Raw genomic sequence first — 23,814 nt, 5'->3', positions numbered from 1 at the left:
TTATGTAGCTCCTACAGACCAATCTCCCTATTGGGAGCGGACTACAAAATCTTTACTAAGATATTAGCTTCTAGATTGCAGAAATATATTCCACTGTTAGTTCATGAGGATCAAGCAGGTTTCGTGGAGGGCCGTCAAACATTTGACAATATTAGAAGAGCACTACATATAATACAAACCGCCTGTGTTAGCAAAACCCCACTCTGCCTACTGTCACTAGACGCCGAAAAGGCATTTGACAGAGTGAGCTGGCCCTTTTTATTCGCGGTAATAGAGCAGATGGGTATCCTGGGACAATTTAGGACTTGGTTGCATTTGATCTATGACACCCCGAAAGCCAGGGTGCGGGTGAACGGTCACCTCTCGTGTCCATTTCAACTTAAAAGAGGCACCAGACAGGGCTGCCCCCTATCACCATTGCTATTTGCCCTTGTAATGGAACCGTTAGCTATACAAATTAGAGCCCAGAGTGAGATCAGGGGCTTGAGATGGGCGGGTATGGAAACTAAGATCCTCCTGTTTGCAGACGACGTTCTGCTTATCTTGAAGGAAACGACGGTCTCCTTCCCACAGATTAAAGAGATGACCCAGGGCTATGGAGAGGTATCGGGATTTAAGATCAACTATGACAAATCTGAGGCATTAGGGGTCATGGTCCCAGAAGAGGTAATAGACCAATTAAAGCAACAGTTCCCATTTCGTTGGGCCACTAAATACATACGCTACTTAGGAGTTAATATACCACGAAACGTGGATGATATATTTAAATACAATTTTCCTGACAAAGCACGAGACCTCTTTAAGGAGCTAGTGAGATGGGAGGGGTTGACCCTTTCGTGGATGGGTAGAATCAGCGCGGTAAAAATGATAATACTCCTCAAAATATTATATCTATTCATGGCGCTCCCTATAGACATTCCAGAGGGATTTTTGAGGAACCTGCAGAGGAAGGCATTTGCTTTCATTTGGAAAAAAAAACCCCCTAGGGTACGCAGCGAAATGTTATATCAAACAAAGGAGAGAGGAGGGATGGGGGTCCCATCTTTCCAGGCATATTATCATGCAGCTCATTTAAAAATTCTAGCAACCTGGGTACAAAAATCAGATAAAATAGGAATTAAATTAGATCAATGGTGGCTAGACCCAGTCCCCCTGCAGGCGATACCCTGGCTGTCGAGTACTAAACTCAAGGAATTGACAAAGGAGAGCCCACCTCTTTTGCGCTGGCCCTTGTCGACGTGGTGCAGAGTGCGAAAGAAATTCTTCCCTGAGAGGACATATTTTAAACATATGTTTCTCAGATTTGCCCCGTACTTTGGTCCGGGTCAAATGGATGCAGCGTACCTGGAATGGGAAAAATTAGGCCTTATGGAACTAGGCCAGATGTATGAACAGGATAACATGGTCTCCTATGCAGATCTATGTCAAGGGCATGGCTCTCCCCTTTGCAAGCCTTACAATATTTCCAGGTACGAGACTTTATTAAGAGACGGGCAGAAGAAGAATTGAATCTGTCTGAAACCCTCATGGAGCAGAGTATGCAAAAGGGGGGTGGTAGAGGCGGGATTACTCGTTTGTACAGAGCCCTCCTGGCGTCCGATAATCCATTGGAGTATTATACATCCAAATGGGAATCGGCAATGGGAGTGGCCTATGTGGCCACTAGATGGTCACAGTCCCTCAGATCACTGCTGCGTGTATCAATATCAAGTGCACTGGTTGAAAATGGCTACAAGATTTTATACTGTTGGTACTATACCCCTAGCAGATTGGTGAAAATGTTCAAATCGGGGTCTGACCTCTGCTGGCGACAATGTGGTTTAAAGGGTGACATGTCTCACATTTGGTGGACCTGTACACATACACGCCGACTTTGGTCAGAGGTACTTGATTTGTTATATAAAATAACAGAAGTGACTTACCCCCTCAGCATGGATCACTGTTTATTACACTTTAAACCGAAAGGAGTCCAAGGATCCACTCATCATTTTGCCACATACTTGTTTGTGGCATGCAAACTGATCATTGCGACAGCCTGGAAAAAAACATGTCTGCCGGGGGCTCCAGTCGGTTATGGAAAAACTGGACAGGATTCAGTTGATGTCAAAGCTTACGGCTCTCAGAAGGGGACAGATTGTTCAATATTACAAACTGTGGGAAGTATATGATAAATGGAAAAAAGCCAACCAAACTACAAATTCATAACTTTTCCCAGACATGCAGGGGGGGGGGGGGGGGGAGTTTAGTTTAGGGGGGAGGGTAAGAGAAAGTAGCGAGGCAGTTATTTGAGGACACTTGTTTACTATGTTCATTTGCTTCATATGTATAGGCAATTTAAAAATCTTACACTGTATCATGTATAACAAGATATATTGTGCCTTGAGTATTATGTTCTGTTTGGAAAATTATAAATAAACACTTAAAAAAAAAAAAAAAAGAAGTGATCTTTGCGCCTCCGTGTGTCCTGCTGCTGCCCTTGTACAGGAGGTGACGGCTCGGAAAAGGGAAGGGTTGGCTTTCCTTTCACATGCCTCGTGTTTGGTGAAAAAAAAAAAAAGGAAAGCGCAGCTGCATGCTGGTGGCCCAGATGTTGACAATCATGCAGGTACCCCTGCCTAACTTTTTTGGGGACTGCTGAAAGGCACTAGCAGATTAAAGGAAGTGCCGGGGTTAGACCTGCTGGGGCCCACAGCTGAAATCTGACCCTCCCCATCCCTTTACAGCCCACTGGAAAGCTGTGTTTTCTTAAGCTTTAGGCAGGTTTGGGGGTCCCAGAGCAGTTGCCCGGTTTGCACCCCACTAGCACCGATCCTGCCTTTACGTTTACCTCCTTGGTAAGTTTTTGAAACTTTGGCATCTGAAGGGCAGATCGCCCGGGGTGGGCTGCAACATGCGCTGTGCCAGTCCCCCAGCACAGTATTTGCAAAACTAACCGGTGATGCGCCCAGGTATCGTCAGAGAGGGATGCTGCTCTGTTTCTCACCATCGAAATCGGCAATCAGATATTCCCGCTGGGTAGAAACTTGAATTGAACTGTGATTTTTGTGAGGTAACCTAAGGGGACACTTTTTTTGTTATTATTATTTTATGTTGAAATTGTGTGTTTGAATGGAGACTCTGGAGCAGTGGCGTAGCCAAACCTGAGATTTTGGGTGGGCCCAGAGCTAATATGGGTGGGCACGCACTGTCTATATAAGTATGAGTAGTGTCTCTTGGGATCCTACAAAATAATGCCTAAGAATTCACTTGATGATGGATTTCTAAGTAGTCTGCCCAACAGCTGCCCTGCATCAGTATAACCACATACATACTTAATGGAAAAAATTGATATTTTTAAATATAATTACATTATCCCACAATCTCTCCACTGCAAAATGCTATACACAAACTTGTGCAAAAACACACTCATATCTTTAAAACCATAACAGCACTAATTCCAAGGACAGGATGAGCTACAACATTATGCTTGAAAAGGCAGAACTGTAATTACACTAGGCTCTAAAACACCAATACACTACCTCGTGAAAAAAAGCAAAACAAAAAGGGCTGCGAATACTACATGCTAGCAGAATACTGCACCTTGATCACACTTGAAAAACACATGACACAACAGACATGACACAAGGAACTAAAGATCAAAAATATGAAGGCAAAATACTGAACTGGAAAGTTAACTCAAGAAGTCAGACTCAGCATGCAGCAATACCAGAAAAATTTAAACTTACATGCAAAATATCACAGATGCACATTTCCAAAAGATGACATATTCAAATTAATAAATTCTGAATAAAATACTTTTTTCTACCTTTGTTGTCTGATCTATTCGCTTTGGTCCCAGTGTCTTCTGTTTTACGCAGTGTCTTCTTTCCATTTGATATTTTTTCACTCACCATGTCCACCATACTCCTGTGTCCTTACGCGTCCTGTCTACCATCTGTAGCCCTGCCCCTATCCTTCCTCGAGTTTCAGTATCTGCCCTCAACGTGTTCCAAACCAGCCCTTAAACTCAGCAGTTTTCCCTCCATCCATATCCAGCATTTCTCCTCACTCCCCTCCATCCATGCGCATCTACTTCCACTGTCTTCCCTTCCCTCCATCCATGTCCAGCATTTCTCCTCTCTCCCTTCCCCTCCATCCATGTGCATCTCCTTCCTTTGTCTTTCCTTACCTCCATCCTTGTCCAACATTTCTCCTCTCTTCCCTGCCCTCCACTCCATCCATGTCCAGCATTTCTCCTCTCTTCCATCCCCTCTATCCATGTGCACCTCCTTCCTGACTTCTCTCCCCTCCCTCCATCCATTCGTCCAGCAACTCTCCATTCTCCCCTGCCCTCTCCTCCAGCCATCCATCTCCAGCAAATTTCCTCTCTCCCCTTTCCGCTCCATCCATTCATGTCCAGCAATTTTCTTCTTTCCCCTGCCCTCCGCTCCATGTCCAGCAACTCTCCATTCTCCCCTGCCCTCTCCTCCAGCCATCCATCTCCAGCAAGTTTCCTCTCTCCCCTTTCCGCTCCATCCATTCATGTCCAGCAATTTTCTTCTTTCCCCTGCCCTCCGCTCCATGTCCAGCAACTCTCCATTCTCTCCTGCCCTCTCCTCCAGCCATCCAGCTCCAGCAAATTTCCTCTCCCCTTTCCGCTCCATCCATTCATGTCCAGCAATTTTCTTCTTTCCCCTGCCCTCCGCTCCATGTCCAGCAACTCTCCATTCTCCCCTGCCCTCTCCTCCAGCCATCCATCTCCAGCAAATTTCCTCTCTCCCCTTTCCGCTCCATCCATTCATGTCCAGCAATTTTCTTCTTTCCCCTGCCCTCCGCTCCATGTCCAGCAACTCTCCATTCTCCCCTGCCCTCTCCTCTAGCCATCCATCTCCAGCAAATTTCCTCTCCCCTTTCCCCTCCATCCATCCCTGTTGTCCAGCAATTCACCTCTCTCCCCTGCCCATCCTGTTTCTGTCCATCCCCTTCCCCCTTCTATCCAGCGTGTCCCCCCTCCCCTTCACAGCATCTCCAAGCCAACTTCTGTTCCAGTCTACTCCCGAAGTCGCAGCGACGAACGGGCATGCAGCGCTGCGGTAGTAAAAGCAACAAGGAGACTGGTTCGACTCTCCGTCCTTCACTTCCCTCCCTCTGCGTCCCGCCTTCCTCTGACGTCATTTCCTTTCGGGCGGGACGCAGAGAGAGGGAAGTGAAGGACGGAGAGTCGAACCAGTCTCCTTGTTGCTTTTACTACCGCAGCGCTGCCTGCCCGTTCGTCGTTGCGACTTCGGGTAAAAGTCGCCGTTCCAGTCGTCGTCACTTGGGCGGGCCTGGGACCACCCAGGCCCACCCGTAGCTACACCCCTGCTCTGGAGGAAGCATTTCATTTGCATACATATGGCTGACATGATACTGTACAGGCTCTGCCGTGGACTTGGTGTTTTGTTTAGGTTTGATGTTTTACAGCGCGTTTCAAGGTGTTAATTTCTGCTTTTATCCTTTACTCTTCTTTGGACTTTTGCTTGTCTCTAGCACAAAAGGGATAGCGGGTGGAAGGAAACATTAGGGAAATGCTGGAGAGGAGGCTGGTAGATGCTAGAGAGAGGTGGATGGAAGGAGAGATTGGCAGAAGATGCTGGAGAGGAAGCCATCGGCCATGTGAAAAGAGACATCGAGAGAAGATGCTGGAGAGGAGGCCAAGTGGAAGGGGAGATCAGGGGGAGACACTGGATATGCTGGAAAAGTAGATGGCCACAGAAGAAGGTGGAAGGGGAGATCCTGGAAAAGTAAAGTAAAGAAATAAATGGAAAGGAAGCCCTGAGGACAGATAGCAGCAGAATCGGATACTGGGCCAGCATGATCAGAAAAACAAAGTCACCAGACAACAAAGGTAGAAAAAAATCATTTTATTTTCATTATAGTGTTTGGAATATGTCCACTTTGAGAATCAGGAGCTCAACATTAAAAGTTTATATTTACTTATTTATGGCATTTTATCCCACATTAAACATGAATCAGATTGGAACCTGGGATCATTTAATTTTTTTTTCCTGGAGTAATGCATTGTCCCCCCCAGGCTCTCTACCCGGCTATAGCCAGCTCTGCAATTTGGGGGGGGGGGCGCAGAGGTGGATGGGGGGGAGGGGGGAGGCACAGAGGTGGATGGGGGGGGGGGGGCGCAGAGGTTGACCGGGGAGAGAGCCTGTTGTTAAACATTTACCAGCACACCACTGGGTATGGTGGAGATATCATAGAGAATAACGTTATCGAAGTTTGAACAAGTAGATGTAGGCAAAAAACATTGCTGATAGTAGGTAAGGTTGCGATGTATTACATTTATAGTTACTGGTTTTGTTGGTATGCCTTGTTGAATAAGTGGGTCTTCAGGGATTTGCGAAAGTTGATTAGTTCGCAAATAGTTTTTAAGTTGCGCGGCAATGCATTCCATAACTGTGTACTCAGGTAAGAAAAGTTTGACGCATGCATTAGTTTATATTTTAGGCCTTTGCAACTGGGGAAGTGAAGATTAAGGAATGTGTGGGATGATCTTTTAGCGTTCCTGGGTGGTAGGTCTACCAGATCTGACATGTAGCCAGGAGCATTTCCATGAATGATTTTATGAACTAGAGAGCACGCCTTGAATGTGATACGTTCTTTGAGTGAAAGCCAGTGTAGTTTCTCCCTCAGGGGCTTAGCACTTTCATATTTTGTTTTTCCGTATACGAGTCTAGCTGCGGTGTTCTGGGCGGTTTGTAGTCTCTTGATGATTTGCTCTTTACAGTAGCGTAGAGTACACTGCAACAATCTAGGTGAGTAAGCACCAATGATTGTACCAGGTTACGGAAGGTGGTCCTTGGGAAGAAAGGTCTTATCCTTTTTAGTTTCCACATTGAATAGAACATCTTTTTAGTTGTGTTGTTCACATGAGTATCAAGGGTAAGATGTCGATCAATGGTAACTCCAAGAATTTTCAGGGTGTCCGATACGGGAAGGGACAGTTTTGGTGTGTTTATGGTAGTGAATTTGCTCGTGTTATGTTGGGAGGTAAGTATAAGGCATTGTGTTTTTTCTGCGTTGAGTTTCAGTTGAAATGCATTTGCCCATGAGTGCATGATATGGAAAACTTGATTGATGTCATGTGTAGGTGTGTTCAAGGGTGGGATCTGCGCAGCATCACAATTTATGTACCTAACCCTTACCGTTCAGTGAATCCAGACTGCCCCAATTTGACTGCCCCTATCGGACCGACCGTTCACTTGTCTATTAGATTGTAAGCTCTTTGAGCAGGGACTGTCTCTCTTTGTTAAATTGTACAGCGCTGCGTAACCCTAGTAGCGCTCTAGAAATGTTAAGTAGTAGTACTAGTTATAAGTACATAAGTACATAAGTAGTGCCATACTGGGAAAGACCAAAGGTCCATCTAGCCCAGCATCCTGTCACCGACAGTGGCCAATCCAGGTCAAGGGCACCTGGCACGCTCCCCAAACGTAAAAACATTCCAGACAAGTTATACCTAAAAATGCGGAATTTTTCCAAGTCCATTTAATAGCGGTCTATGGACTTGTCCTTTAGGAATCTATCTAACCCCTTTTTAAACTCCGTCAAGCTAACCGCCCGTACCACGTTCTCCGGCAACGAATTCCAGAGTCTAATTACACGTTGGGTGAAGAAAAATTTTCTCCGATTCGTTTTAAATTTACCACACTGTAGCTTCAACTCATGCCCTCTAGTCCTAGTATTTTTGGATAGCGTGAACAGTCGCTTCACATCCACCCGATCCATTCCACTCATTATTTTATACACTTCTATCATATCTCCCCTCAGCCGTCTCTTCTCCAAGCTGAAAAGCCCTAGCCTTCTCAGCCTCTCTTCATAGGAAAGTCGTCCCATCCCCACTATCATTTTCGTCGCCCTTCGCTGTACCTTTTCCAATTCTACTATATCTTTTTTGAGATACGGAGACCAGTACTGAACACAATACTCCAGGTGCGGTCGCACCATGGAGCGATACAACGGCATTATAACATCCGCACACCTGGACTCCATACCCTTCCTAATAACACCCAACATTCTATTCGCTTTCCTAGCCGCAGCAGCACACTGAGCAGAAGGTTTCAGCGTATCATCGACGACGACACCCAGATCCCTTTCTTGATCCGTAACTCCTAACGCGGAACCTTGCAAGACGTAGCTATAATTCGGGTTCCTCTTACCCACATGCATCACTTTGCACTTGTCAACATTGAACTTCATCTGCCACTTGCACGCCCATTCTCCCAGTCTCGCAAGGTCCTCCTGTAATCGTTCACATTCCCCCTGCGACTTGACGACCCTGAATAATTTTGTGTCATCGGCGAATTTAATTACCTCACTAGTTATTCCCATCTCTAGGTCATTTATAAATACATTAAAAAGCAACGGACCCAGCACAGACCCCTGCGGGACCCCACTAACTACCCTCCTCCACTGAGAATACTGGCCACGCAATCCTACTCTCTGCTTCCTATCTTTCAACCAGTTCTTAATCCATAATAATACCCTACCTCCGATTCCATGACTCTGCAATTTCTTCAGGAGTCTTTCGTGCGGCACTTTGTACATAAAATTTGTCTGCTTGATATTCAACGCAATTTAAATGGTCCAGAGAAGCTCCTGGCCATTTAAACCACTTATCCGTGGCTAACTGTGAATATTCAAGGCACTTAAACTGTTAGTACTGAGGAATATTTGCGGGTAGCACCTGAGCCAAAACCAGCTATCTTTAAGTAGTTCAGCTTATGCTGTTAAGGGCTGAATACTGGACTTAACCGCACAGGTTTTAGCGTCCAACATAGAACTGGATATTCAATGCCAGTGTTCAGACACGGCCCAGCATTGAATATCCAGAACTACAGCAGGAAGTGGACATAAAAACACTGACGCTGCCAGCTGAATATCAGCTGGCATGCGCTCCTTATAAGTGAAACATCTAACTCCTGAGCAGCCTAAATGTCTCTGCCTTCAATCTAAGTGCAATTTTTCTTGGTTCACCCTAGTATTTTCTAGGTTAACATTTTTTATTGATGAAATTTCAAAAAGACACAATCAACAATCAAATTGTACAGAGATCCAAATGCAAGAAAATGTACAGCAAGCTCAGTTTGCTACATTCTTTCATCAATCTTTAACGTTTTATCCTCCCCCCCCCCCCTTCAATTATATTTGACATTTTTATGAGTGGCACCAAAGAGAACAGTTAAATATTACATCTGTATTATATTACCCTGATCTTTAAATATGTCTAATATCTTCCCCTTTTGACCATTGTTCATTTGAACTTTATAAGGCATATTTTCAAAAAATTAACGTTCCCTATAAGCACTACTCCTCACCCCTCTTTCCCCTATCACCCTAGTGTTTTATAAAAACACATAGGTGCCTATGATCTCCTGAAACCGGCCAAATCGGTATAATCTAAAGCCAATTTTGGCTGGCTTCAACTGCTTTCCGTCGCAGAGCTGGCAAAATTTCAAGGGGGCGTGTCAGTAGGGTAGTGGGGGTGGGAAGGGGGCGTGCTCACGAGATGGCCGGCTTCACCCGATAATGGAAAAAAAAAAGCCAGGTTTGACGAGCATTTCGCCGGCTTTACTTGGTCCCTTTTTTTTCACAACCAATCTTCAAAAAGGAGCCCCAACTGACCAAATGACCTCCGGAGAGAATCGGGGATGACCTCCCCTTACTCCCCCAGTGGTCACCAATCCCCTCCCACCCAAAAAAAAATTTTTTTTAAATTGAAGTGCTCGTCAGGGACGTCCTAAATCAAAACTATTTTTGCTCGGCTTTTTCAGTAGTGCCAGTGGGATTTGAACCGGCCACCTCTGGATTACAAGACTATATATGTACAATGTAATAAAAGAAAATTAAATAGAAAACTTCAGAGTGCAGTATCAAACCCCAAAGCCAACACCCCGATCATCCCTTGAACACTTACTCTGAAGTTTTCTGTGTTCCTTTGTTCTATCTCCTTGTACTGCTATGAATTTACAGCCTGCTTCACTAACACAGACTACTCAGTAATTATTATTATTATTAGTTGTTACATTTGTATCCCACATTTTCCCACCTTTTTGCAGGCTCAGTGTGGCTTGCATATAACTGTTAACGGCGTTAGCCGATTCCGGGCTGAACAAATTCATTCATGCCCCTTCAGGTCTCTCTCAGCCAATCACAACCACTCTGATATGCTTGTGAAGAGCAGTATATCAAAATTTAAATAAATTAAACATATTCTGGGTACTCCATAGAACCAGAGTTGCATTTCTGACTCCGGTTCTCCAAATCTTCTACTTTCAAAGCCAAGTCATCATAAAAATTCCAGAGTGCTTTTAGCTATTTTTCCATTATATCAGGACCATATCCTGTTCGTCAACTCTGACCTTGGTGTCTTCCATCCTCTGGCCCAGCTCAGCTCTCATATCTGCTCTCACACCTACTGTCTATAATTTTTAGCTATAAAGTTTTACTTCTGGTATTGCTGCACTATTTCCCATCAGCCACATGAAGGAATTTCTGGCTGGTCACAATTTCTGGCTGGTCACCGTTGCTAAGGGCAACTCAGACACCTGGTATATCCTGTTAGAAAAGTAATTTACTGAGAAGAGGTATGGCAAGGACACCAATTGCAAGCTTCCAGCATATACGAAAGTCCCAATTACAAGCAGGGCCGCCGAGAGACTGGGCCGGGCCTGGGGCAAGGTCACCCCCCCCCAAGGTTGCCGCCGCCGCTCCCCCCACCAAGGCCGCCACGCCGCCGCCCCCCTCCATTGGCCATCGGGCTGGCCCCCTGCATTGAAATCACAGCGCCTCTGACGTCTGTGTGAAAGCATTGCAGGCAGCAGATCACCTCTCTTTGGGCCTCCTTCCCTCCCTGTGCCCCGCCCTCGCGGAAGTTACATCAGACGAGGGCGGGACACAGGGAGGGAAAAAGGAGGCCCAAAGGGAGGCGATCTGCTGCTGCGCTTTCACACGGAGGTGGGAGGCGCTGTGATTTCAACGCAGGGGGCCCGGCGCAGATGGTTGACGACGTAGGGCAGGTGGGACTGCGACGCTGGGCCCCCCCCTTGGAGGCCCAGGGAATTTTGTCGTCCCTGCCCCCCCTTCTTGGGGGCCCTGATTACAAGTCTCTAGCATATATGCAGAACCTATGATTGGTCCAGGGTAGAGGAGAGGTGGATGCTCACCACAGCCTATAAAACAATGCTGCAGACAAAGAAACTCTGAAAAACTAGGCATGCTTGGAAAGAGTGTTTCAGATCCGTCCAAATGGTCTGTTTTTCCCGAAGGGGTGCTCTCCCCCCTCCGTAGAATCTAATTCTCTATATCTAAGAATCTTTCTTTCATTCATTCTTTCTTTCTCTCTGTTCTGTGACCTTTGTATGAGGAAAAAATTTTCCTCCCTTCTTTTTCTCTTCTTTATATAATTAGTCTCATTACTTATAATTACCAGAGGTACTGATGTTATATTTTGTAAGTTTGTTATAACTTGAAACTGATGTCTGATGCTGTGCTGGTGGGTGAGTAATTAAAGACTTTTAATTCTAATTCCTGTTGAACTTTTGCCTGTAAAATTTTGTAAGATGTTTAGAGAATAGCAAACCAAATGCGCAGCCTAGTACACTACAATCTCCTTCCACACAGTTTTGAGATCCATTTTAATGTCTGCCCATCTACTCCCGACATCACCTCTAGCTGGGGCCCAATAACACCACTCACAACCGCGGACACAGCCCTCTCCACCAGTTCCTCACATGTGTTTGCCTCTATCATGCTACAGCAATTCTACTAGTCCTATGTTGCTGCCACAGAGAACTCTTACAAATTCATTACCCGGAGTTTCAAACTCATCTCTTACTGAACAAACGTCCCTTCCAGGCTTCTCCTGGGAAGACTCCAGTGTTCCCTGCTCGAGCAGAGATAGGATCGCTGCTTTTTATTTAAGGGGCGAGATGGAGCAAATGGCTTAAGCATTCTGTTGAGTAACATCACTTGTCCGAGGTGGTATCAAAGTTATAAACAGGACTAAATATGTTGAAGAAATAAAGAGGCAGTTGAATGACAAGGATTATTACAGCTCCCTAAAAAAGACCGTACTAACAAGGATTCTGGCCTAGATGGCCTATCAATCCAACCAAGTATGGCTATTCTTTTGTTCTTATGTAGCTGATCATTGTATGTTAATCATTGTACGTTACACAGTAATTCACTAAAGAACGCCCAAACGTATCAGTGGTTCTGTGGCTATTTCTAGCTATCAAGCTTGCCTGGAATCTTTTTAAATATGAATATTTTCAACGACTAATGCTTTGACTGCAGAATACAGATCAGTAAAGATATAAAAGCTCCCTCACCTATTGTCCCTGAAGATCTCCATGAGAAGCATTCGGTCAAGGTTTGGATACATTTCCTGCAGCTGTTTCTCCTTCAATTTAGTGGCGCAGTCTTTCTTCAGCCAAATTGGAACTTTTCTCTAGACCAGAGTACGAAACCACCATTAGCTGAACACAACTAAATTACATATAAAGGTAAACACCAACAAAAACACACACTCAAACGGTATACCTAACAGATATAAGTTTGACTCTCACTGTTCTTGAGAACTGGGAGCAGGCATTTCTGTAACTCACATGTAAGAAGGAGATGGTCTGGTTATGGGGATCCCTTCCCTCATGAGTGATCTGTGATACTATTTAGCCTACATATTGTGGGACATGACTATTAATGCTTATTCACTTGACATACTGCCTTTCAAAGAATTGTCAACATGGTTAACAATAAGAAAAATAAGCCAACAGAAAACATACAAGACAATAAAATGGAACATAATAAAGGGTCAGTGAATTTTCTCTATATTCAGAGAAATAAAAAAAAAAGAAGACAGCAGACACAAAGGATCTACAAGAAAAGTTTTTTTTAATCCCACTTAAAATTTATTTGCTACAAAATTTTCATTCACTGCAGCACTATCACTACCCTAACAGAATAAAATCCTGTGCTGCCGTACATGAAAATTTTGCAGCAAATGAATTTTAAGTAGGATTTTTTTTAAATACATTTCTTGTAGATCCTTTGTTTCCCTTCTATAGCTTGTCTCTCTCACCCACATTCTGTCCTGCAGACGTTCTCCTTCTATTTTATTCCTATTCCTCACCTGTTGAAGCTGTTAGCACCCTTACCTCCAACACAGGTTTCTCCTCACAACTCTCTCAGCATGATAGTCATGTGGTGCCTGATAGCCCAGGATTTTGGGTACCAGGAGATTCACATGGTACAAGGAAGACTGCATTAGTTGCTCTTCACCTGTGCGCTATACCAAACCCCATCTCCTTTCCTGCTAGCTTGTAGGTAAATTCTAGGCCCCTAGAGAATTCACCCAGCATACTTATTGCCATGGTTGTAGATTTTACGTGGACTCTGCCTGAGTTTCTGGGAAATTAGATGAACAAAAGTTGGAGGGCAGCCACAGACTCAATACACACTGTTCTTATAAGACTATCTTCCCCATAGGAATCTAGGCTAAAAATTATCTAATGCTGTAGCTACCAAATCCTGCCGTCAAGAAACTACATCAGGTTTATTTTTTAATATCATCAAATATCAAAATTAACCCATTATCAACTGTCTCATGACTATTCACTGTGGATATCCTGAAACCCCAATCCAGTGAAAAGCTCTTAAATACTTGATCTGATAAACACTGGTTTAATGAATCATACAGCTCATATTAACTTCTAGTATTCTTACAAGATCCTGGTGCTCTTGAAAAGCAAGTTCCTCAGACATGATTTGCCTGAGTGACACTTGTCGGGTCTGTGTATTCCAGTGGTCCATGAACGGCAGCCCAGGAGTAGGGGGTTGGGCAGTCCAGTTTGCTTTCTCGCTCAGCAGTTCATCTTGTTCTGTCCCTTGGAATGAGAAACCGACCTCTACGCTATCCAGCTGGGACTGCTCAGACAAGGACCAGTCTGCAACAAAGCATGTCATACAAGGGCATTTCATTTAATCAGTTATACCCAACAACTCTGGCATTTATCAGAAGTAACTGTATGGTAGAATTCATAAGAGAGTAAAATAAAGTCTGATCATTAGAGGTCACCATGATAAGCAAGAATTTTTCTCTCTAGAACAATCAAAGGCCTGGTAAAAAGACCACAACAGGTCATCAAAACTGACCCTAGCAATTGTGCTTCCACAAAGCTGCATATGAGCCATTACATCTTTATAATCCTTGTCTCCTAATCTAAAAAAAAAAAAAAAAATGTTTTCCATTTATTACTCCAGTGACCACAATACTTACCACAAAAGATCCTCTGTGCCTTTCACTCCCACTTAAAATATATTTTGGGGAGTCCACGTGATGCGATGAGCTGAGCAGACGTGCAGTGCTGCAGCTCGTGGGCCTCAACCCCGTATTCTTACAAATGCTGCTCAAAAAACATTAATAAAATAGCCGCCGGCTACAGCATAACTGCATGGACAAATACCTGAACAAAACCCCGATTGGAATGGCGCTTCGGACCGGGAAAAAAGAGAAAGAAAAGGTTAAGTTGCCTGCCTCCGAGTCTAAAATGGCGGGCGAACCACAACAATGTGAACAAGCATTTTCGACGTCGCAACTGGAGCAACTAACAGCCGCGGTGGCGAAGGCCTGGCAGCCTCGGTGGGACACTGTTGAACAAAAAATAGACACTTTCCACGCTAAGTTGGAGGGACTGGAGACCCGCGCGGAAGATCTCTCTGTGCGGGTTTCGGCTTTAGAAGATGACTCACAGGCCTATAGCGTGGACATCCGCGAAATTAAACAACAGCTCCAGGAGCATTACGATAAACTGGAGGACTTAGAAAACCGCTCCAGGAGGAACAATGTGCGCATTGTAGGCATCTCGGAAAACATACCGGACAGAAATTTAGTGCCTTGGCTCACAGACTGGCTATCTAAAGAATTGGCCTTATCAGACTCCCTTGGGCCTTTAGTACTTGAGCGCGCACACCGCGTGGGACGCAAAACTGAAAGTCAAAAGAGACCTCGTGTCTTAGTGGCGCGAGTGCTCAACTACCGCTCTAAAATGGAAATACTGAATGGATTTAAGATCAGGAGGGGAGACTTAACACACGAGGGGCGCCCAGTTTTGATGTTTCAGGACTACTCCTTTGGCGTACAAGAGCAACGGAAAAAATTCCATCAGATATGCTCAATGCTAGCACAGAAACAAATTCGCTTTAGGCTCCAATACCCGGCTACGCTAAAAGTTCTGATACAAGGACAGTGGCACACTTTCCAAACATCAGAGGAAGCCAAGACTGGATTACAGGAGAAGGGCATCTCTGAGGGTGATTGAAAGTCCTAAAACGCTTGCTGTGAGTCGGAGAATAATATATATAGCAGCAGCAGTAAGTACAGGAAATTTAAATCATACGGGGAGGAGGGCCCCTCGCTACTCAGGTGGACTCTAGCCGTACCCAGGCGCAGGTCTGGGCCTGGATGATGGCAGAGGGATGGAAGAAAGGGTGGGGGGTAAGGGGGGGATTGGGATTTGGGATGTTATTCAGTTCAAAATCAAAGAGTACCAGAAGTTTAAAATCACTGTATGTTAGAGATCAATGGGGTAATATGAAACACTTAGGCAACTTGGGTAGTTGGGGTGAGTGGTCGGAGAGCTGGGGGATTCTTACAGTTAAAGAACAGCGAGAGACCGTAAAGTTGGGGGGCAGGATCACTAAAAATGGTGAGTTTAGTAAGCATGTCCACTAGAATTGTAACCTGGAATGTAGGAGGAATAAGCTCCCCGATTAAAAGATCTAAGATCTTATCAGCATTGAAAAGACATAAAGCTGATGTGGCATGCTTGCAAGAAACCCGCCTCACGGAGAAAGAACATTTAAAGCTGCAAAAATCATGGGTTAGCGAAGTATTTGCCTCCCCGTCTCGCGGTAGGAAGGGGGGAGTTGCTGTACTATTTCGAAAAGGACTCCCCTATAAAGCTACAATCTTGGAAAGGGGGGATAGAGGGGATTTTATTTTGCTAAAAGTGTGGCTAGAAGGGAGGAACTTGTTGCTGCTGGTATTATATGGGCCCAATAATTTTGATGCTGCATTTTTTAAAGATCTGGCCGGGAGGTGTTTGCAGAGTGGGGGAGGAGATTTGATAGTAGCAGGGGATTTTAATGCGGTTATAGACCCTCGTCAAGATTGCACTAATGTCCTGGCCTCCGACTACCGTGGGACGAGGGCGCGAGAGTTCCAAATGTTTAATAAAACGTTAGATTTAGTGGACACGTGGAGGGTGCTCCACCCTGGGGAGAGCGATTATACACATAGGTCAAGGGCACATGGCTCTCATGCCAGGATAGACTATATTATGTTGGCCCGTCCCTTGTTTCATCTGGTGGAGGCAGCAACCATAGGTCCCGAAGAAATATCCGACCACGCCCTGGTATGGGTAGACCTTAAGCTTAGGTCAGAGTTCAAGGGGGGGACAGGATGGAGGTATCCGGCTCATCTACATACCGACCCGCACCTGCGGGCGCATGTACAAAAGAGCTGGGAGCAATACATAGAGCACAATGGTATACATGCAGATCTCCAACCTGAGCTGTTCTGGTCAGCTTCAAAGGCAGTTCTGCGGGGGGCTATCATAGCTTACTGTAGCGCTAAGAATAAACGAAAAGCAGCTAGCATATTACTCTTAGAACGACAGCTACAGAGGGCTAAAAAGATACACTTACATCATCCCTCTTTGGTTACCCTGGAAAATTTAAAAGCCACTCGGGTAGCATTAAATAGTCTGCTGCATGAGAAAGAGGTGAAGTCTTCTTTGTTTTATAAATACAAATTAGAGAGGTTTGGGAACAAGGTAGGCAGAATGATGGGGCGATTAATTAAAACGGTAGGCGGTCCACGGACGGTGACCTCCCTAAAAAGCCATAAGGGAGAACTCATAACTGACAATAGAAAGATAGGACAGACATTTACAGAATATTTTACTACTTTATATCAAAAGCAATCACCTCCAAACGCACATGCAATACGAGATTATTTGCAGCACATAGACCTCCCCAAATTAACGGAGGAACAGCTGGAAACTTTAAACCAGCCATTGACAATGTCCGAGCTGCAGAGGGGGGTCAAAGCGTTAAAATTGCGGTCTGCACCGGGCCCAGACGGTTTTTCTGGGGAATACTATAAAATCCTGCCTGGTAAAGCCTTAGCAGCACTCCTGGAATATTTCCAAGAGGTCATTGAGGAAGGGAGCTTTCCACGATATGCGAACACAGCGTTGATAACGCTCATACCTAAACCAGGGAAACCCTTAGACAAAGTGGAATCATATAGACCGATATCGCTATTAAATGTAGACACAAAAGTATTGGCGAAAATAATGGCAGATAGGCTGGCACAATGCTTGCCCTCACTGATAGGTACAGAGCAGGTGGGATTCGTGAGAGGCCGACAGGCGGTACATAATGTCAGGAAGCTCCTTTTGACAATAGCAGCAAGTAGACAAAACGAGGTACCCACCCTGATTCTGAGTCTTGATGCTGAGAAAGCCTTTGACCGGGTTGGGTGGGACTTCATGTTTCAAACATTGGAAAAGATGGGTATAAGGGGGTGGTTTACACAAGCGGTAGAAACTCTATACAGTCAACCCAGAGCGAGTGTATTGGTGAATGGTATCAGGGAGACAGAGTTTCAGATTTACAGAGGTACCAGGCAGGGCTGCCCCCTGTCTCCCCTGCTGTTTCTATTGTCTCTGGAGCCCCTGATACGAACGGTCCTCGCAGCCCCAGACCTACAAGGGGTTACATTAGTGGGTCATACAATAAAAATTCTGGCCTACGCAGATGACTTATTGGTGGTACTGAGGGAGCCCTCCAGAACCCTAGAACGATTACTAAAGATCATTGAACAATATGGGAGTCTCTCTGGCTTCCAATTAAACCTACACAAATCCACAGCACTTCCAGTGCTTCCGGAGATACAAACAACCTGGCCTGGAACTTTTCCCCTACAATGGGCGCGGATCTCGCTGACCTATCTGGGAGTCCACATCCCCATGGATTTGTCCAAACTTTATGAACTCAATGTACAGCGGCTTTTGCGGGACACAAAAAAACAGTTGTTGGCCTGGAGGGCGCTGCCACTTTCTCTAATGGGACGAATTGCCCTGGTCAATATGGTCATAGTTCCTAGATGGCTGTATACATTTCAGACCCTCCCGCTCTTTTTAAAGAGGACTGATGAGCAACAACTGATAAAAACAGTGCAGGTCTTCGTATGGAGGGGGAAAAAACCACGCCTCCCATACTCAGTGCTATGTATCCCGACAGAATATGGTGGCTTGGGACTCCTGAACATCAAATTTATGACAGTGGCCAGTGGCATGCGCCATATAAATGACTGGTTTAGAGGAACTCAAGATTTCACAAACACAGCACTTGAACTACAGCAGCACCCTGAAATACATTTTAGTACCTACTTACATGTAAGGGGGCCCCAGATACCTTACATTTTGAGAGTTTCTGGAATAATGAAGACAGCAAGAATGGTGTGGAAATGGATTTGTAAACTTCACAACTTTTCAGCGAGGACCACTCCATACCTACCCATATGTGGAAATCCGGCCTTTGAGGCTGGCTTACTATATCCAGCTTTTCAGAGATGGGGACGCAGTGGGATGCGATATTTATTACATGTTGTTACCCCGGAGGGAAAACTTAAATCCTTTCCGGAACTACAGAAAGAATACTCTTTACGTCCCTCGGACAAATTCCATTACCTCCAACTGAGGCACTATGTGCAATCTTTGCCGTGGGAAGACTTAGCAGAGGACGTTCAAGAGGAACTAACTTCAGCCTTTTCTCTCACAGCGCAACAAAAGATTCCACTCAAATTCCATCACAGACATATTAAAGATACAGCAGAAGAACTGGATTATAATAAGCTACTGGCCATGTGGAAAAATGACATACACTTAGATTTGACGGCATCTCAACTTAAAGAGCACCTGTTAAAGATACGGAAACAAACCAGCATGACTATGCATTGGGAACTGCAATTTAAAATAGCGCTCCGCCTCTACATATCCCCGAGAAGAGCTTTCCACATGGGGCTCTCCTCGTGGGGAGAGTGCCCCAAATGCGGAGAAGTCGGAGCCACACTGGGACATATGCTCTGGAGTTGCAGGGGTGTAGCGCGATTCTGGACACTTCTGATCCAATATGTTTCTGGCCTGTGGTCCGCACAATGGAAATATGACTCTGGGTTATTGCTGGGACACCCAAAATTCATCTATCCAATCCCAGCAGGATTTACAATTTTTGTTCAGAAAGCAATTATAGTTGCCAAACAAGTGATCATGGCTGGCTGGCTGTCTCGACAATGTCCCACGCGGACTCAGTGGAGGACGCGCATGATAGCACTATTGAGATTGGAGAGAATGGGGATAGCGGACTTTAATTCCAAAGCTGGATCACAGTTTCAAGTTGTATGGAACACATTTCTTCACACACTAACTCCGACAGCTAGGAGTAGACTATTGAACTACTAATGGTACTCTGTAGACTAGTAATAAGGGGATGGGGGAAGGGGAGTAGGGGGGAGAGGGGGGAGGGAAAGGGGTTAGTTGGAGGGGAAGTATATATAAAACAAGTTCTGATTATTGCGTTTCTGTAACAATGTGTTTTACTTTACCTTGCAATAAAAAAGATTTAACATAAAATATATTTTGGGCCAAACCAAACTTAAGCTCAGATAGCTGTGATGAACTATACTATAATACAGAAGGGACTGAGTGCAGGAAGGGGAAACCACTGTCATAGTATGCATATTCCCACTAGAGGCACATCGGCAAACTAGCCAATGATAAGAGCATAGATATAATGAAATAGTGTAAAAGTATTTTTTTTTCATATTAGCTTTTCCACATCATTTTGCTCTTTTTTTTTTTATTTAAAAGGGCAGGGGAGGCCCTTCTGGTAGTACAGCAGTGCCACTATCTCTGTAATTTCCTTATTTTTTTTTTTTCAGGTCTCAGAACCGAGCCTAGGATCTGGCACCATTCACCTTTATATGCAGCTACCCAGGGGACTTTTTCCAATATTTTGTATCCTTCACCCTCCCCACCCCACTCCTGACACCCGGTCATGTCACTGCAGTCCTAGGACAGAGGTCACGCACCAGGAAATCCCTTCCAGAATCTTAAAGTCAATGACTAGAATTCCAACCACTCAGAGGCTGTAAATGCTGCCTTAGCACCGTCAGGCCTGGGGAGTGGAAGATCTGACCCAGAAATAAAACGTAGGTTCTCCATGTGCCAGTACACACAGAGACCTTGTATCTGTGACTGTCTCGATTATTTTCCACATTACTTTGACAATGCAAAGTAGAATGGGTCAGAACAATATGGTAAAGCCATACTGCTGGTGATAGTCAGAATGCAATGCATTAATAAAAAATGGTATTTAGAATTTGCTGGGCAATGAACAAAGACAGCATGAAACCCTAAAGCAGTGCAGTGGGGGGGGGGGGTGTATTTGATCAGACATAAACAGCCAGCTTTCAATTAATCTGTAATTTCATTTTTCCTACACAATCTATTTGTACACCAATGCACAAGACTTGCATACCTTCCAAAATCAGCTGATAAGACAAAGCTTCTCGTCTTTGCCGTTCCTAAAGAAAGTAACAAAAATCAAAAACATCACATTATTGAGGAAACTTTTCCTTGAACTTTTCTAAGATTCAACCCCCCCTCCCCTTCTCAAAGAGACAAACCTGTGAGCATGCATTCCATGCTCCCTGCAACTCAATAGAAAAAGATCTTGTCTACAGCAACACTTGAAATGACCGATATCATGCAAGAAACAGTACCAATGTGGACACTGATAGAGAAAGCAAAGGAAAGAATGAGTGAAAACAGAATGCAGAAAACACATCTGATCCTTTTCAAACAAAAATATAAGCCAAGATGCCACTTTGAAAAATGGTATTTAAAAGCAGATGCATTTTTCATATCACCTATAACCCAGCAACTCAACACAGCTGATAAATAATCTTGGAAACTGATTGTATAACCATGAGGGGGGAAAGCAGTCACACCCAGGACAGTGCTAGCAGGAAATCCATGACAGAAGCCAGAGACCATCTCTTCAAACTCACCTCGTTCACGTCACCACAGAGACCACCAAGAGTGACCTAACCTGGCCAAAACTCTAATAAACGGAAACTAAAAAACCAGGATGGATACAAATAGGCAAAGTTTTTAAAGTCTGATTTTCTTTTTATTTAATTTGGATTTCAACATTTTCTTAAAACATTTTATTAAAAAAATGAATTAGTTCAAAGATATTATTATGAATACTAATCATAAATTAATTATATTCTGCAAACCAAAGGAGTTACCATGGTAATAAAGTAAAAACAGGTCCTGAGACTGGGTCCATTATTTGCTTATACTGTTGGTAAAATTAAAGTCTTGTGTTTCTACATTTTCTCTCATGTACATAGAACCCAGCCATGGATCAACCACCTTCTGGCATCTAGATAGATCTTTTGGAAGTTTCAGAAGCACTTAAAATGGATATGGCAAGAATTCCTACATTACTCTAGTAAACAGACAAAACAAAGCAAAACAAATCTAATCTAATACACTTATGTTCTGCCAAATCCCCCAAATCAGGTTCAAAGAAAATTATAAACAGAAAAGAAACCAAAGTACAAAATAATTAAAAATCAGAATTAAATCATCACAAAAGATAATTTATAATAAGACACATGAAACAATATTATCCCTTCAAAGATCTATCAAACAAAAAAAAAAAGCTTTCAAATAATGGAAAAAGACAATATTTATTTATTTATTTATTGCATTTGTATCCGACATTTTCCCACCTTTTTGCGGGCTCAGTGTGGCTTACAATACATTATGAATAATGGAGATACAGTTTGTTACAATTCGGTTATGGATTACATTGTGAAGAGTTATATGAGACAAAATCAAAGTATCGTTAAGGAATATATCAATGGAAAAGAACATTGAAACATTGGACGGAAACAACAGGAAACTAAAGGACAATACATAATGACAAAAAACATATGGTATAGATTTTTCTATGAGTAAAGGTATGAGTGTCGTGAGATTTCAGGATTGAGAATTCATAAGTGGATGTGTTGATATATTACTGAACAGTGGGTGTGGATTTTATGTGTTTTGGTTCTTTCCGTAAATTTTATCAAAAAGATGTGTTTTCAGTAATTTACGGAAGTTGGTTTGTTCGTAGATATACGAACTTTGTAGCTTAATGTGCTCAGGAATGACATTATTGCCTAAGGAAGGAGGAGGACAGAAAATTACAGGATCTTCTTACTTTTTCCAATTTTAGAATGATTATTCAGAGTATAGTCGTGCCATGATTTGACCACTGCAATGGTCTTTTAATGGGTTTGCATAGAGAGCTATTAAAGGCACTACAGGTTGCTCAAAATGCTTCTGCTCGGGTCCTTTCAGGTTATGCTCAATATGCACTCATTTCACCGATTTTGAAAACTTTTCATTGGCTTCCCATTGAACAGAGAATTATTTTTAAAACTCTACAGTTAGTTTTTAAGGTACAGAAGTGCTGTGTACGACTGGTAGCGCTATAGAAATGATTTATAGTAGTAGTAGAATAATCTAGTTTCATTGCATCAACTTTACAGATCTATCAGCATGCAAGGGCCTTGAAGTCTACTAACACAAATCTTTTAGATATATCATAATTTAAGGTTATTAGATTAGAGGAGTATCATATGTCAATTTTCAAAGTTTGGGGACCTAAATCATGGAATGAGTTACCTTTGACCATGAGATCCACAGCATCTGTAGACCAGTTTAAGTGCAAATTGAAAACATTACTGTTTTGACAAGCATAGAGACAGTCACCGCTGCATGGTTATCAAATCAATTATTTTGGCGTGCACTTTTGATGACTATTTTTATGAAAGAGGTAAGTATGAATGATATTTTTGATTAAGGTGATAATGCTATTTGTTTTATTGTTTATTTTCTTTGTTATTCGCTTCCTATTTCTAAATCAATACTGTAATTTCTACCAGAATGCAAATGTAAACAATCACTGCAATTTTCAACCACAATGTAAACTGTAAGCCACTTTGAACCGAAACTTGGTCTTGGATAACAGTGGGATACAAGAATACATAAATAAAAAAAAAAACAAATAAAATTATAAATGTTTTATTTGTAATCCACCTAGAACAATTTGGATTGAGCAGGTTATAAATATTTTAAATACATAAATAAAATTTTTAAAAATGGCTGAAGAAGCATGTTTAGGACAAGCAAATGCTAGCTATATGCCCTCATGTAGCCAAACCAATAGAATCAAAGGTGATGCTCAACTCACTAATACATCAGAGGGCTATGACAGCCATGACAGCCATTTTCAGGCATATTGTTTCAGTTTTGGCTTCAGTTCTGCTGACCTTTGCACACTGGAATGCTACAAACCCCTATTTTTGTTACATTTGTACCCCGCATTTTCCCACTCATGGCAGGCTCAATGCGGCTTACAGGGAGCAATGGAGGGTTAAGTGACTTGCCCAGAGTCACAAGGAGCTGCCTGTGCTGGGAATCGAACTCACTTCCACAGTTCCCCAGGACCAAAGTCCACCACCCTAACCACTAGGCCACTCCTCCACTCTATAAGGCCCCTGTTGCTAGGGCAACTCAAATGCCTAGTATAACTTGTTACAGAGATAACTTACAGAGTGAAGATGTGGCATTAACCCTATCACTGGCCCATGTC

The 23,814-nt window shown here is 43.6% G+C and overlaps 1 protein-coding gene across 2 annotated transcripts in view; it reads right to left on the bottom strand.

Moving 5' to 3' along the window:
- Window positions 1-23,814, bottom strand: part of N4BP2 (NEDD4 binding protein 2) — a 274,364-nt gene that overhangs the window by 45,546 nt on the left and 205,004 nt on the right. Inside the window, exons 10-12 of one of the 2 annotated variants that reach the window (XM_030191320.1) lie at window positions 20,638-20,683; window positions 13,756-13,976; window positions 12,363-12,481 (exon numbers count right to left, since the gene is read on the bottom strand). In XM_030191320.1, coding sequence (XP_030047180.1) covers window positions 12,363-12,481; window positions 13,756-13,976; window positions 20,638-20,683 — 386 coding nt within the window. Of the gene's footprint in view, window positions 1-12,362; window positions 12,482-13,755; window positions 13,977-20,637; window positions 20,684-23,814 lie in introns of those variants that run through there. The other variant, XM_030191321.1, reaches the window with a different exon arrangement.

The sequence above is a fragment of the Microcaecilia unicolor genome, chromosome 2 (assembly GCF_901765095.1).
Source record: "Microcaecilia unicolor chromosome 2, aMicUni1.1, whole genome shotgun sequence".
Classification (NCBI taxonomy): Eukaryota; Metazoa; Chordata; class Amphibia; order Gymnophiona; family Siphonopidae; genus Microcaecilia; species Microcaecilia unicolor.
The sequence above is the reverse complement of the archived record's forward strand: the minus strand, read 5'-3'. Positions and strand labels throughout refer to the sequence as shown.